We start from the raw sequence: 16131 nt of genomic DNA, 5'->3' as shown, positions 1-16131 counted from the left end.
ACCCCCGGGACTGGACATAAAGCACTGCTCCTGTCGCTCTGGTAAGAAACAGAGTTCTCCTAGCAGGGACTGCAGTCTATGCCAAGACCGCTGCTGTGAGGAGGCAGACAGCCTGAAACTTAAAGGTGTGGGTCCCTTTTCCCTAACAGGAGAGATCTGGTTTTATTCTCCTCCAACACTTTGTCAGTTAAATGACTACCAATAAAAACACTGTGCTAAAAACACTCGGAGCTCGGACTCATGCTTAACCTTTGTGCATTGGAAGAAGCTTTAAAAAGTTTGCAATTTAATAACAATAGAAAAAATATTACAGTCTGGATAACAGATACAGGAAGCAGTGTCCTTACTATAAGGAACTGGAAAACAGCTAACAGAAGCAGGACTTCTAAGAGACAACGTTCTGGATTGGGACCAGAATAGAGTTTATTAGAATTAGCTGAATGTTTTTGGATATTTAAGTCCGTATTAAATACGTAAGGCATTTCCCTGGCGTGTTACAGTTCTTAACCAGGTATTGACCAGCCACAGAGGTGAACAGGTGGGTGGTCCCGGGGCTCCAGGTGAGAACTCCCGGGAGAGGTGGTCACTTGGCCCTCTTCTTGGAGGCCTGGCGGCGTGGCCTCCTGGAGGCGCTGCGGTCCTCGCTTCTGGAGGGAGATTTCACGTTCCACTGGGAAGTCTGCGGGGGCCTGCGGGGGAGTGCACACGTCACGCGGGGCCCCAGCCCTCAGATGGGACCGTTCTGGGCAGGGACTGGGGACTTACGGCATGTCGGGCAGTGACAGACACAGAACGTTGTCCCCCTGGCCTGCAGCTCTTGAGCCCCGCCGGCTTCCTGGGGCGCGCCTCCTGCTCCTGCTCTGGAGGGGAAGCGACTGGCCCGGTGACACGATGTAGCTGATTTCCGAGCCAAAAGTGACATTTGGGATGGTCTCTGGAAGGGGGAATGTTCAGTGGAAGGGTAACAAAGGCCTTCAGGGGAGAAGCTGAACAAGAGCAGGCGCATGGTGGGGCCAGGGCCTGCCTCCCTCCCTGGGTTCCCAGCCCTGACGGCCTTCTGAGTGCTGCCGCTCACGGCTCCTCCCCGGCCCCCCGAGGCCCCACCGCACTCAGAGCCCCTCAAGACCCCTGCTCCTGCCGCTCCTCCTGGGCGCCCGGAAGATGCCGCCCTGCTGGCTGCCCCCTGCTCACTGCCACCCACCCTCCCACCTGGGCCAACTTGGGCTTTGCATCCCAGCGAGCTAAACTGAGAACCTCTTTCTCTAGAGGGGAGATAGGTACCGCCCTCAGGGGAGTTGCCGGGTTTAAAGCAGGTCACTGGGGATAAGCCCTCACTCGGTGCTCGGTCAGGACAATCTGAGTGCTGAGGACACGGAGCCCCCGCTGTCGTACGCTGGTGGGGCTCCCTCCCCGCCCAGGGCCGTCTGTGTCCAGAGCCCTGTGCGCTCCTCGGCCTGGGCCACACCTGAGAGCGGGTGCTACTGCCCGGGGACGCCCTGCCTGTCCCGTCCCAATTAGCTGTGCTCTCACCACACCCTCCAGACGGCCAGGCTCCACGTGCTCCCTGTGCTGCGACCACTGAGGTCTGGGGAGACCTTCCTGGCCGGGGGTCAGGTCTGCTGGTGCATCCGCGGTGCCACAGGCCTGGGAGCCCCTCCTGCCCCTCACCGCTGCTGTGTGGACCGCGGACAGGGCTCGGAGCCCTTCGCACAGCCCAGCATGGCCAGGTGGCGGCGCCTCTGCAGCTGACTCACCACCAAGGAGGGACCTGCTATCCCACTGCCCCTTGTTCAATTAAATCTAGCGCTGAAAATCCCTCACATCCACTGGCAGCACCTGGAAGGAGCCTCGGTCAGCTGTGCCCAGTCAGCAGCACCATCACAGTCACTCAGGGGCATTCAGTGTGACCACACGCCCCATGGCATGCATGAGGGAACTGTGCTGGGACCCCTGCACACGCGGTACCCGCTGCAGAGTCAGGAGACTTGCTCGTGCCCGCAGACTACTTACGCTCAGGGGTGCTGATCCCTCGTTTTGTTTCGAGGTCAACAGCTCCACTGGACTCCGGGTCAGCTCCACTGGACTCCAGCTCCAAGACCCGCACGGGCACTGGGAGGAAAGGGGACAGCATTACCTCTCCAAAACCCAAACAGCCCCAGAAACAAAACATGCCAAGGAGAAAAAACATTTGCAAGATACACAGTACACTCAATGTCCCAAATAACGTTTTTATAAAGAGGTAATCAGAAAGATACACACAAATGATAAGCATGAGAAACCATGGCCTTTCTCACTAGGATTCAAACAAATGAAATTAAAATTTTTGGCCTACAGCTCAGCAGAGAAAATGGGATATATTATGAACCCGGTTCTCTGTAGGATGTGGACTCTCGTGGGCCAAGGTGGGAATTCTCGTGAAAGGAACAAGAAACAACGGTCTTACACCATCAAAAGTTTAAAAAATACTCGTGGGAATTAATCTTGAAGATCATACACATACAAGACTACATTCCAATGTTCACTGTGACGTGATTGGTTTCGGAAAGGTGAAAAATACCTACGTTTTCAGGGACAGGCAGGTTAGCCCTGCTCCATGGCCACCAAGGCCCGAGCGAGGCCGACGAGAGCCCCCGGCCCCTCCCTGCCCAGCGCGGAGACCCGGGACGGCCGCGCGCATGCCCCCCTCCTCCTCGCTCCCCTCCCTGGGCCGCACGCATGCCCTCCTCCCCCCTCCTCCTGCCCCTCGCTGCTGGCGGCGCGCCCACCCTCCTCTCGCCTGCCCCTCGCTGCCAGCCGCGCTCACACCCTCCTCCTCACGCTCACGCCGTCCTCCTCTCGCCCCTTGCTGGGCCGCGCGCACGCCCCCCTCCACACGCCCCTCGCTGCCAGCCGCGCTCACACCCTCCTCCTCACGCCCCTCGCTGCCAGCCTCGCTCACGCCGCCCTCCTCTTGCCCCTCGCTGCCAGCCGTCGCGCGCCCCCCCTCCTCGCCCCTCACTGCCAGCGCCGCAGACGCCCCCCCTCCTCGCCCCTCGCTGCCAGCCGCGCGCACGCCCCCCTCCTCTCGCCCCTCGCTGCCAGCCGCGCGCACGCCCCCCTCCTCACGCCCCTCGCTGCCAGCCCACAGACGCCCCCCCCTCCACGCCCCCTCGCTGCCAGCAGACTCCCCCTCCTCACGCCCCTCGCTGCCAGCCGCGCGCACGCCCCCCTCCTCTCGCCCCTCGCTGCCAGCCGCGCTCACGCCCCCCTCCTCTCGCCCCTCGCTGCCGGCTGCGTTGGCCTCACCCTGCCCTCCAGACCGTCCACTGTGAGCAGGGCTGCTGGACACCCTCCGACCCCGGGCCTGTCCCAGTGGCTCGTTTAGACGACAGACAGAAGTGCCTGACGGGGACAGGGGAGGGCCCAGGTCTCCTGAGCTCCGGGGCCGCCAGTGGGCGCACACGGGGCTCACCAGGGCTCTCAGGACGACTGTCCGAGGGCAGCGGACCCGTGGTCCGGCTACTGTGCCAGCGGCGCGATTCGACGACCTTCTTGACGGAACTCAGGATGTCCATGGTGCTCGCCGACACGGGCCTGTTGGCGCAAAGACACCGTGAGGCACGGAGGCGGACGCGCCCTCCTGCTCCTTGGTCCCCGCCCATGGGTGCCGGGGGCCGCCCCTGCAACGAGCTGAGCCGGCGCCGCACACCTGTCCTTGGGCACCAGAGACAGGGGTGCGGCCGTGTGCGCAGCGTGGGGCCTGGGCGTGAACGGCTGGTCCGCGGCGGCAGCCACAGGGTCTTTTTCTCGGCAAGCAGGAGCTGGAATTGTTTCCAAGCTCAGAACCTGTCACAGAAAAGAATTAAAGAGCACATCTCCCAGCACTTCGGAGGCCCAGAGGAACTCACTTCAAAACCATGTCAGACCCGGGCTCCCAGCACTGCCTCGCACAGAGCCCATGGGGCTGTCCAGGCTTCCGGGGGAGCAGCCACCCCAAGGAGGGGCTCGGGGAGACTGCGCTCTCTTCCACCAAAGGAGCCAGGACCCCATCAGGGTCAGCGCTGTCTGGGAAGAGGCACACCTCCCTCCCCCACTGGGACGCAGTGACTTTCCAGCAGGGTAGGGGTGACAGAGAAGGCCCTCGCTGACGGTGCCCCCTGAGACAGGAGGCCACCAAGGTGGGTGCGGGGTGACACTGGGCAGATGGGGGCAGGGCCGCCTCCCACCGGCCGCTCTGTGCCCAGCGGCGCCCGGGGCCGCCCGCCTCACCGGCTGCTGCTGCTCAGCCAGCTGCTCCTGGTAGCGCCTCATGTCGTACTCGAGTTCTGCGGCCAGCTGCTTGTCAACTGTGAAGAAGTCCTGGACTTCATCTCCGTAATCCTGCATCACTTCCTAGAATGGACCACGGCATCCCTGAGCGCCCTGAGCCGGTGCACAGGCTCTTCCCCACAAGCTGATCACGACTAGAACATGGCAGGACGCATGCTCAGAACAGACGGTTTCCGCTCCATTGACCCACCAGCGAACCTGACGCCACTCTCCCAGGAAGTGCCAACTGCACCTGTGCTGACCACAGGAGCCTGATCTCCTGGAAGCTTCCTGAACACTTGCGAGGCACCATGGACCCCTAGAACTTTGGCTGGAAGCAGCCCCCATCAGGGCTCAGAACTGTCTGCGGCTGCAGGGCTGTGGGACCTGTCTCAGGAATCCCAGCGGGAGGCTGGCAGGCGGGCAGCACACGGCATCCTGGCTAGACTGGGCACGGGGAGCTGTCCACACCGGCTTTCTCAGGATGCAGCTGAGGCTTGGGGCCATCTGTGCGTCTCCTCATGAAGTGACAGAGGCTGTGAGCACACCAGGGCTAACGTCGAAGGTGGGGACCCAGCCTCTGTGCCGTTGAGGAAGAAGCCACTTTTCCTAACTACTGGAGGCAGGGAAGATCTACCTGGCCCAACCACTAGGGAGGAGCCCTCCCAGGCCTCGGGCAACCAGGGGGCTCCCAGGTGCAGGCAAGAACCGCGGGGGCTGCTCCGACAGGGTCCACACAAAGCCGGGCGCACAGCCCTGCTCGAGCGTGCCCAGACGCTAGGTCTCCCTGTCTGCGTGTGTTTCAGGGGGCTACCCAAGATTTTATTCCTTTCTGAGGTTCACCGGGGCAAGGACAGTGTGAGTGACCTAAACTCCTCATTTTCTCCACACTCAGCCTTTCCCACCTTCACTTCTGTAGGATGAAGATGTATTTGAAAACTGTATTCGATGTAATCCTGCCACAGCCCTTCTTGGGAAATAAGGAATCTGAGCATTTTTTGAGGAAGGAAACAGCAGCATAAACGAAAAGGGGAAATGCTGTGTTTCTGCATGACTGAAAGACTCTATAGGAAGGTCTGAGACCTCATTTCTGTGCACTCTTGGTCTGCATGTGTCCCCTCGGGAGCCCAGGGCCAGGAGGCAGAAAGGCTGCTGCTCTGAGCAGCACCCCCGACTGGAACCCAGACACAAAGCCGGGGGTGAGCTCCTGTCAGCGATGAGCACCTCCACTTCACCCCATGCAGACTGAACCAAGACGGGGGCCTGTTTGTGGCTGCAGCTGAGAAACTTCAAACCTGAACCTAACGGTCAGTAAGGACACAGACCCAACTCCCCGGGAAAGGCAGAGATAGCTTCTGGGGGACCAGAGGTCTTCTCTCCCAGTCAAAGGCCAGCCTGGGGCCCTGCTCCAAGCCACACTGGACCCATGGTCAGGACTGTGGGGTCCTGGGGGGGACTAGTGGGGGCTGGGGGGCGGGGGGCAATCACACAGCCTGAGGCCTCTTACCCTGAGGTAGAGCATGAGTTCTCGCAGAGCTGGGATCTTGTTCTTTTCTAGGGCAGACTTCAGGGAGGCGATAATTGGAATAATCATTTCTATTAAATTCCTCTTTTGAACCTGTGGTAACAAAAGAAGGCTGTTTCAGATGCATGAAGTTCTGAAAGACAAACGTGTTCCCTTCACCTAGTTCTTGCATGGCCCATCTCGAGCATGATGTCAAGTTTACTTTTTATTTTTGGTGTCATTCTGAAGACTGGAGAGGAAGTTACCTCAGCTGGGGAGACTAGGAAACCATCACTGCAAAATGGTGTAAAGCAGGAGGCAGACACGTACTAGTCTTATTCCTAAACAAGAAGAAAGAACTAGAAATACAGTAGAGCCTTGACCAGCCCCGTCTGTAAGTACAGAGCCTCACCTGTGTGGGAAGGAAGGAGCTGGCACCCCCACCCCCTGCCTGCTCAAGGGTCAACTGAATGAAGGACTGAAAACGAGCTCCCAGCCTTCCCACGAGCCCATCACACAGCCCGGTGCACCCCGGGCTCCTCCACGAGATGAGAGGGGGCTCGGCCCTGCCGCATGAGCACACCCGTGTCCCTGCATGTGGGGTGGCACGGGAGGGGCTGGGCCTGGAGAGGGTGTGGGTCCCTCTCTGAATCTCTGCACACAGGGGAAGATCTGCCGGGTAGTCACACACTGCCTTTACCAAGAATGAGCGCCAAGCACAAATGTCTGCGGCAAATCTCTGAGAAGTAGACACAACGCACTGCACTGGCCCACGCATGCCAGACTGTCCTTCAGAACCTGAAGATCATTTTTTTCTCATTTAAAGTCACTAGTATATATGAAGACAATGGCACCCCACTCCAGTACTCTTGCCTGGAGAATCCCAGGGATGGGGGAGCCTGGTGGGCTGCCGTGTACGGGGTCACACAGAGTCGGACACGACTGAAGCGACTTAGCAGCAGCAGCAGCAGTATATGTTACTTACTTGTAATCCACTCATTTCTAAAGACTTACCAGAGTTCTTGAAACAGGAGAACCAAGACTAAAATAATTTAATAAAGATGAGTCTGAGTAGAGGCTAAGTTAGGGAGAGCCTTAAAAAGTGGCTTAAACGCATTCACTCCACAAACACCATCCAATACCTTCTCTGCACTGGCACCAGGCTAACCTCCCAGGCGACAGAAACGGGGCCAAGAGCTCACGCCTCCAGCTACTTCCAGACAGGCTGTGTGTCACGACATGAGACTGGCAAGGTGTGAGGGCCGTGGGAGTGCCCGGGAGTGAAGGGGCAGGGCAGGGTGTGTGTCTGGGGGACTCTGGTTGGGCAGGCAGCACAGGGAAGGCTGGGTGGGGAGAGGCCCCGCAGGTGGAGGCATGGCCCCTCGGAGACCAGAGCCAGTGGGCTGCAGGGCGGGGGGCTGTGGGCCAGGGCGCACATGGGCATCGAGAATTTACCCAGAAGGTGACAGGACACCTCCCACCCACTTACTAAAGATATCGTCAGTGGGTGTAACGTGCACAGACACAACACCAGGGCCAGGCACACTCGAGCCACCGGAGCCACAGGCGCAGGCAGAGAAGAGCCCCGAGCAGGGTGGGTGTTCAGGTGAGGCTGGAGGGGGCCTCGGGAGAGCCCGGGACAGGGCATCCGGCCCTCTGGGAGCAACACACTCACCTGCGAGAGGAGCTTCTTCTGCGACTCCTGCAGGGCCGCTCTGGCAGGGGCCAGCTCCTCCTCCTCCCCCAGCTGGTCCCTGTCTGCTCTGGCCCTGAGCACCTGCAGCCTGATCTCCTTCGAGCTGAGCACTTCAAACGTGTCCGAGAGCAGCTCGCTGGCTTCCATGTCCAGGGGCAGGTCGCCGTCAGCGAAGCAGGCTGGAGGAAGCAGAGGCGGACCCTGAGAACTGCTGCCCACAGTCAGGGCGGGTGGTGCTGGGCATGGATTGGGGGCAGTGGCCTGCCGGCCTGAGGGCGGGCTGATGGCTGAGGGCGACGGGGTCAGGACGTTAGGATTGGGACGTCAGGCGGATGGCAGAGGGCGCCAGGGTTAGGATGTCGGGCCGATGGCCTAGGACACCAGGGTCAGGACATCAGGCCAACGGCGGAGGGCATCGGGATCAGGATGTCGGGTTGACAGCCGAGGGCGTCGGGGTCAGGACGTCAGACCGATGGCTGAGGGCGTCGGGGTCAGGATGTCGGGTCGACAGCCGAGGGCATTGGGGTTAGGACGTCCAGGTCAGGACATCAGGCCGATGGCCTAGGACACCAGGGTCAGGACATCGGGCCAACGGCGGAGGGCGTGGGGATCAGGACGTCGGGCCGAGGGCGTCGGGGTCAGGACGTTGGGCCGATGGCTGAGGGCGTCGTGGTCAGGACATCATGCTGATGGCTGAGGGCGTCAGGGTCGGGACGTCGGGATTGGGACGTCAGGCGGACAGCAGAGGGTGCCGGGGTCAGGACGTCAGGCCAACGGCCGAAGGCTTCGGGGTCGGGACGTCGGGCCGACGGCTGAGGACACCGGGGCCCCTGGGCTGCAGGGCGGCTGGGCCCCCAGCTACTCAGCAGTTCCCTCCACACGCTTTATCCCCCCTCTGCCCGGTCCTACCCAGGACATTTTCGAAGATTCTGGAAGTGATGTTGAACCGCTGCTCGTCCGTGAAGTGTTCCAAGAGGAACTTGTATATCCTCATCCTTCTCTCCCTGTTCTTACCCCCCTTCAGGGAGAAGAGCCGCTTCTCTCTGGGACAGAGCAGGACCGTCTCAGCACAGCCCCTCGGCGAGGCTGGAGGCCCTCTCTCCCCTGGGCCACCCGCCAGGGGCCGCCGTGCCTGGTGGTGATGCTGCCCCCCGGGCCCTCCGCACCACCCCCGCCTCGGCACTGACCTGTCTGACTGGGGGAACCTATTGAAACTTTCGTGCTTCTCATAGCCGGTGAAATGGAAGATGCATTCAATGAAGTGCTGGTAGAATATGGTCGGGTTCCTCTTCAGGAGCAGATGCACCAGGCAGACCTCCCCGGTGCTGCGGAGAAGGGACGGGGCCGGGTGACGCCGCGGACGCCTCGCAGGCCCCCAGGAGCCTTCCCGCAGAGGCCACGATGGGGGGCACCGGCTCTCCGGCACACGCGGCTCCGGGGCCGGGCCTGCCCTGTGAACCCAGGCTCCCCAGCTGTGCTTGCAAGCTCACCACCCACCGTCAGTCAGCCACACCTGTCATGCAGGAGCCCCCTAAGCTGCCCCTTCAGGTGGACCTGCCGCCATGACCACCCGAGGCCTCCTGCCTCAGCCTGAACTCTCCTGAGGACCAACACGAAACCCACGAGTGGGCAGACAGGACCGTCCACAGGCGGCCACCGCTCAACCCAGGCGGCAAAGGGCCACAGGGCAGCACCCACAGCCCCCCGAGCAGATGCTCGAGGACAGGGCGGGCGTCCAGGCCGGGCCAACCCGGGCGTGGGCTGGCTCTGACTCAGTGCCCCACCAGACCCACATTTCCTCACACCTTGAGCTGACTGCAATCTCCGGCTGCCAGGAGCCCGTCCCCCAGGGGAAGGACGGGGGACAAGTCTGAACGCGCTGCTCTTGGCCGTGGGATGCACAAGACCCCCGACAGCCCTCCCGGCAGCTCTCCTCCAGGCTCAGGACGTGGTCAGTCTGCTCAGAGCTCACACCGCAGCCAGTCAGAGATGGCCACTCAGAGACCTCAACAGGGCAGTGACCTGCTGCCAACGGCGACCTCGGACTGTTCACCGGATGCACCCTCGAGCACACAACTGCTAAAGCGCCATCTGCTCAGGGGAATCCCCAGGGAGGAGGCCTGCCAATTCGAGTCAGATCCCTGGGTCGGGAAGATCCCCTGGAGGAGGGCATGGCAACCCACTCCAGTATTCTGGCCTGGAGAATCCCATGGACAGAGGAGCCTGGCGGACTGCAGTCCACGGGGTCACACAGAGCAGGACAAGACGAGCGACTTAGACTTTCAGATGTTCAACGTCAGATGCTGGTGCATTTGCTTTAGGTCAAGAGTAGGTACAGGCAGGGACACACGGGCAAGCACCCTGGGGAATCACCGGCTTAACCAGCTGAACAAGTCAACTCCACAGGAATGTAAACGACACGCGGGGTCTGGACACAGGCGGAGGGCAGGTCCAGAGCAGGGAGGACGCCCAGCCGCACGGACAGGCCCACAGGGAGAGACTCGCCTTGAGCGCACGAGGACACACACAGCCCGCCAGCCTGACCGACTCGCCAAGAGGGGCTGTGTGGCATCTGTCAGCTGAAAAGTCACACGAAACCAGCGTCCTCCATGGTGCCCGCGGGGGCCAGCCCCTTCCCCTGCCCTTCTCACCCCCAGGACCCTGAACTGGGACCACACACAACACACCACCAAGTCAGGGACACTGCAGACGTTACACAGCGGAACCACCTCGTGTGAAAAACAGAGCGAAGGGCAGTCATCCCGAGGAGCACTAAGAATCCAAATCTCCACTTCATCAGCCCGACAGGCTCAAGGGGCAAGCAGCGTGGTCACTTCCTTCTTAGATCAAGCAGAAAACACACACGTCCCTCTTCTTTCAGATGTCTTCCTACACACATGGTACTCTGAAGCTGGTATCCGCTTGGTGGAGGCCACATGGATGACTCAGAGTCCTGACCTGGACGCCCTTGGGCTGGGACGGGGATGGACCCCTGGCCCGCACTGACCCCGGCCGTGAGCAGATGGGGATGGACCCCTGCCCTGCACTGACCGCCACTGTGAGCAGATGGGGATGGAGCCCTGCCCCGTGCTGACCTTGGCCGTGAGCCGGATGGACCTTTGCCCTGCACTGACCACCACTGTGAGCAGATGGGGATGGACCCCCGCCCCGCGCTGACTGTGGCCGTGAGCGGGATGGACCTTCGCCCCGCACTGACCACCACCGTGAGCAGATGGGGATGGACCCCTGCCCCGTGCTGACCGCGGCCAAGATAGGGATGAATCCCCTCCCTGTGCTGACCGTGGCCATGATGGGGTTGGACCCCTGCCCCGCACTGGCTGCCGCCCCGCGCTGACCACCGCCATGATGGGGATGGAGCCCTGCCTCCGCGCTGACCGCCGCCCAGCGCTGACCCCCCCCCCACGCTGACCACGGCCGTGAGCGGGACCCACGGCCCTGCCTCTCAGCCCTCCCTGCTGTCACCTGAGCTCACGTCCCAGGTCTGCTTTGCCGCCTGTATCTTGTCATGTGCGCTGTGGTCCTGCTCCCACAACATGCTGACCGCTCCCCATTCCGTCCCTCCTCTTCTCAGCAAGCGGGCTGTCCTTCAAGGACCCAGGGAATGAGGCCCACCCTCCGCCTCAATCATTTTCACTCACTGACTCATCCAGTGTCCCCTGAGTGTCTCCTTGGCCTCAGGCCGTCTGAGACAGGAAGGATGCCAGTAAACAAGAACACCCCCGACTCCAGGATGCCTGTGTCGCATCAGGTGGGCAGATGTTATCAAAACCACACAGAATGTGTTGACAAAAGTGATCTGAAGCAAAAGGTGGCCGGGAGGGCGTGGGGGAAAGGGAGGGGGCCAGCTGCTGGGGAGAACCTGTGTCCTCCCCTAGGGTCACCAGGTTCAGCCTTTCCTCTGGCCACTCCTGAGCACATCTGTTTCACCCTCACCTGCTTGCTAAGTGCTTCCTGATTTTCTCCACTCCAAGCCCCAACATCACTGCTAGGGCATGCACACCAGTATGTGTTCCCCAAATTCCTGCGCTGGAAACCAGGCCCTCAAGGGGGTGCTATCAGGAGGTGAACATCTGGGAGGAGATTGGCCCACAAAGGCCAGGCTCTCGCGAACGGGGTGAGTATCTTATAAACAAAGTCCTGGGGTCCCTCCCTCCCTCCCTCCCACCTCGTGAGGACACGGGGCCATGTAGACAGGGTGGGGGTCTGGCTCCCTAGAAACTGCTTTGCTGGTGCCCACCTCAGACTTCCCACCTCCAAGCAGGGAGGGGGCAGTATCTGCTGCTCATCAGCTGCCCAGGCTGTGGGGCTTGCTCCAGGAGCCTGGCCAGCCTGTGACAGTCTCTCAGAGCACCTTCAGTTCCACACAGCCTCCTGTCCTCCCAGCTTCATCGACTCCAGGGACCCAGACACTGTGACAACACTGGAGCCTCCGCTGAGGTCGACGAGCCGCCCAGTGTTCCGACAGCTCTCTGACTCCCTCGTCCCTTCACCTGTCCTGCACGGAGCCCTCTGGATCCTCAGTGGTGCACTTTTCCCCCAAATCGAGCAATCACTGCTTTTCTTTCTTTTCTACGTCACCGGCCCATCACTGCAGTCCCCTTCCAGCCCTGCCTTCCTGCAGAGCTGCAGCATCTGCCCTGCCCCCTGAGAAAGCCGACCTGTTGCCTGGCCATCATCCTGACTGCTGTCTGCAGGGCTCACCTGGTGGGCAGACAGGGTACATCTCATACAAGCTTGTAGCCTCCACACTGGGGGTTTATATTTTAGGACCAATCCAAAATGTCACGCAAGGAAACCACAATCTGAAAAGACACATGCACCCCAGTGTTCACTGTAGTACTGGGCACAGCAGCCGGGACACAGAAGTGACTTAAATGCCCATCAGCAGAGGAACAGATAAAGATAATGCGGTGCATATATACTATGGAATATTACAGCAGAGGAACAGATACAGATAACTCGGTGCATGTATACTACGGAATATTACTCAGCCAGAAGGAGGGAATAATGCCACGTGCAACAACATGGACGGACCCGGAGATTGTCACACCAGTGAGGGAGCCAGACACAAAGACAAACACCACGATACCACTCACAGGTGGAGTCTAAAAAGTGCTACAAATGAACTGATTTACAAAAAGAAGAGCCACAGATGGAGAAAACAAACTTATGGCTACCAAGGGGGAAAGGAGGGGAGGGATAAATTGGGAGGTTGGGATTGACATTGGAAAAGACCCCGATGCTGGATCAGGAAAAGACTGAAGGCGGGAGGAGAAGGGGATGACAGAGAATGAGATGGTTGGATGGCATCACCAACTCCGTGGACATGAGTTTGAGTAAACTCCGGGAGCTGGTGATGGAGGGGGATGCCTGGCGTGCTGCAGTCCATGGGGTCGCAAAGAGTCGGACACGCCCGAGCGACTGAACTGAACCGGGACTGACACACACACCACTATGTACAAAACAAGGGCCTGCTGGTAGCTCGGGGAACACGCTGCGTGCTCTTTAATGGCCTGTGTGGGAAAGAGTCTAAAAGAGAGTGGATACACGTACAATCAACGGAGTCGCTTTGCTGTACAGCAGAAACACAACACTGTCAATCAACTATACTCCAATAAAAACTGATTTAAAAAACAGTCATACAATTTTGCTAATGCTGGAATCGTCAGGAAATCCACCTAGACCAAAAGTAAATTCACAGGGCTCTGCCGCTACAGTCTCTTGTGAAGATCTGTCCTAGCAGACACATATGGAAAAATTAACATGTATAAAGGAAGCAGATAGGCCTGACCTTTGGCCTAAAAGTAGATGAACAGGTTAATTTAGCTTTTCAAAGCTCTTCAAATCACGCTCCACATTTTGCCGTGGTTCAAACCAACTCAGAAGGCAGGGCTAAAATGGGCGAGAGGCACTCTGCAGAGACACCTGCCTGTCCTCTAGTGTCCCTCTGGCTTGTGACTTCATCACTGCATGCTCCGCACAGCCATCGAGGCTGTAATGCACACGGGAGGGGCCAGCGCACTGCGCCCCTCTCTGCTCCTGGGCCCCCACGGCACACGGGGCCTGGGGCTGGCCTGGCCGGAGAAGGTGAGAGGGCACCGCGCAGCGGCCCAACACCTTCCCCACTTACGCAGAGAGAAAGGAAGTGCAGGAGCCTCAGCCTCCGACATGGCTCTAGACATGCTGATCAGCACGCCAGCCTTCTCCCAGCTTGTCAGGTAAATGCTCCTCCTTGCAGAAACATACGCAAAGGAGACCGAACAGAAATTCTTCCATGGAGCCCAGAGTAACCAATGGTGACGATATTTAGAACAAGTAAAAGTGAAAGTGTTAGTTGCTCAGTCCTGTCCAACTCTTTATGACCCCGTGGACTGTAGCCCGCCAGGCTCCTCTGTCCATGGGATCCTCCAGGCAAAAATACTGGAGTGAGTAGCCATTCACTTCTCCAGGGGATCTTCCTGACCCAGGCATCAAACTGGGTCTCCTGCATTTCAGGCTGATACTTTACTGTCTGAGCAACCAGGGAAGACCATTTAGAACCAGAGGGACCCATTATTATATGCTATTTAGAGTTAATGAATTTGTAAAGACCGCTTTTGAACTGTGGGAGCTCCTGCCATTCATTCAACACTCTATTTTCCAATTACAGACTTGCTTTAAACAGCATTATTCATGTAACACAACTGAGGTTAGCAAATTCTGTGAGATCATTCCTCAACCCCTTGAAAAGAAATCTTTAAGAAAATTCCAAAAGGACAAGAATGAACAAGTGGCAAGGCAACTCTCTTTCCTTCTAATACTCAGGAAATACCCATCTCCAAGGAGCCCTGTGAACTGTACACTCTCATTCCACACTGAGCAATTCCGTCTTAACTCCTAGAACGCCCTCCTTAGTTTCTGCACTTAGAGGAAAGTCTGAAGCCTATGCTACTGGACTAGAAGTCGACTGTAAGTCACGCTGTGGGCACAGCTTCTGCTCCAGCAGCCGGCGTGGCCACGGCTCGCCCTGCTCTCACGCCTCTGCTTGGGACGGGCAGCGTCAGCAGGTGTGCTTGGGGCTGGGCTTCTCCCGAGGCCACCGGGACCACGGTGCTTTTGTTCTTAAACTTACATGAAAACTAAAGCTTGGTTGTGCAGTTCAGTACTTTAAGAGTTGACTGATTATCTAGCAACTGCCAAAACCTCACTAAATTCCACACGACACAAATCCAAAGCAATTTTAAAGAGAACTTTCCAGAAACTAGGCGATCGCTCGGCTGCCTGGTTCGAGGCAGGAGGCTCACCTGGCGACCTCTGGGTTCGGGTCCACGACCGTGATGACGAAACGGAAGAACAGGCAGCCCTTCCACCTCACAAAGTCCTCCTGCAGAGAGGAGGAGGACGCACACTTATTCCGCTGCTCAGACCCCGCCCCCGCCCTCCCACCACCCCAACCAGGGGCCGCCGCTGGCAGGCCGCCCCGACGCACACCTGCAGGAGGCCCGTGAGCAGGAGCAGTGCCTGCTTCCGGACGAACGGGTTCGGGTCCTTCAGACACGTGCAGATGGTGGGGACGTATTTGTCCACCAGGGCCGTGTAGCGGACGCAGAGGTCACACAGGACGATGACGATGTTGTTGAGGACGTTCCCGTCTATGCCTACCTCCAGCTCCCGCACCAGGACGGGGACGCTCTCCTTTGCGAGGTCGTCGTGCTGTAAGCACAGCTTCCCTGTCCCCGAGAGACAGACCCCAACTCTACTCTCATTCACTGCCTCACAGGTTCTCCAGCTAGATCTTTCCAGGGATTTTATTTAGTTACAGTTAAAACATCACATCAACAATCACAAAGAAGCCAAAGGCAGACAGACCCATACTAAATATTAAGATGCTCAAAATACATACGCTCCCCACCCCCAGGTTACACGAGACAGACACACTGAGATACTCGTCTATGGCAGTACAAATGCCTTCTTCTAAGGTCAACATATGAATTTTAGAGTTTTCGACTTACCTGGAAAATAACCAATAAAATGTAACTAATGATACTTATTTTTGATTATACACATAATCAATATAAGTAAAAAGTTTCGTAATGAACTTGAAACCTGAGCTAGGCAAACATGATTGTGTCCTTCCCTTCACTTCTCGTTCAGTCAGGAGAGGAAAGGATGCTACTGAGTTTTGTGTCTGCACCTTTTTTTTTTTGGCCTGGAGAACACTTTGCTCTTATTTAGTTCTGAGATTTTAGAAAAATCTGATGGACAGACTGAGTGTAAAAGCACCACGGGAGCCCCCGTGTACTGATGGTGAGGGCCCTGCAGGGCTGCGCCCGCCAGGTTCAGATCACTGGCTTACTGGAGACTCCAGTAAGACTCCTCACTCACCCAGGGTGATGACGGCATGTGCTCTGACCACCGAGGGCATGACCACGCCCTGGACCTGGGAGAGGGGCTGGGAGGCCGGGGCCACACTGCTGCCCGGGGGTGCCTGGGGCCCTGCAGGAGGGAGGGGAGGTGGGCTTACTGTACCGCTCAGGGCGAGGCCAGCCCTGGGGAGGGGGTGGGGGCTTACTGCACCACTGCTCAGGACGAGGCCCCGGGGAGGGAAGGTGAGGGGTGCTTACTGCACCGCTCAGGGCCAGGC

At 58.7% G+C, this 16131-nt stretch overlaps 1 protein-coding gene across 2 annotated transcripts in view; it reads right to left on the bottom strand.

Moving 5' to 3' along the window:
- Nucleotides 1–263: 263 nt before the first annotated feature.
- The window catches only part of NCAPD3 (non-SMC condensin II complex subunit D3), a 61368-nt gene continuing 45500 nt past the window's right edge, over nucleotides 264–16131 (bottom strand). Inside the window, exons 21-33 of one of the 2 annotated variants that reach the window (XM_070383254.1) lie at nucleotides 15873–15983; nucleotides 14979–15217; nucleotides 14792–14871; nucleotides 8675–8812; nucleotides 8397–8530; nucleotides 7467–7666; nucleotides 5795–5905; nucleotides 4249–4371; nucleotides 3689–3825; nucleotides 3452–3573; nucleotides 2011–2109; nucleotides 766–934; nucleotides 264–689 (exon numbers count right to left, since the gene is read on the bottom strand). In XM_070383254.1, coding sequence (XP_070239355.1) covers nucleotides 584–689; nucleotides 766–934; nucleotides 2011–2109; nucleotides 3452–3573; nucleotides 3689–3825; nucleotides 4249–4371; nucleotides 5795–5905; nucleotides 7467–7666; nucleotides 8397–8530; nucleotides 8675–8812; nucleotides 14792–14871; nucleotides 14979–15217; nucleotides 15873–15983 — 1769 coding nt within the window. In that variant the 3' untranslated portion in view covers nucleotides 264–583. The remainder of the gene's footprint in view (nucleotides 690–765; nucleotides 935–2010; nucleotides 2110–3451; nucleotides 3574–3688; nucleotides 3826–4248; nucleotides 4372–5794; nucleotides 5906–7466; nucleotides 7667–8396; nucleotides 8531–8674; nucleotides 8813–14791; nucleotides 14872–14978; nucleotides 15218–15872; nucleotides 15984–16131) is intronic. The other variant, XM_070383253.1, reaches the window with a different exon arrangement.

The sequence above is a fragment of the Bos mutus genome, chromosome 15 (genome assembly GCF_027580195.1).
Source record: "Bos mutus isolate GX-2022 chromosome 15, NWIPB_WYAK_1.1, whole genome shotgun sequence".
Taxonomy (NCBI): domain Eukaryota; kingdom Metazoa; phylum Chordata; class Mammalia; order Artiodactyla; family Bovidae; genus Bos; species Bos mutus.
This window is presented reverse-complemented; position numbering and strand designations above follow the sequence as displayed.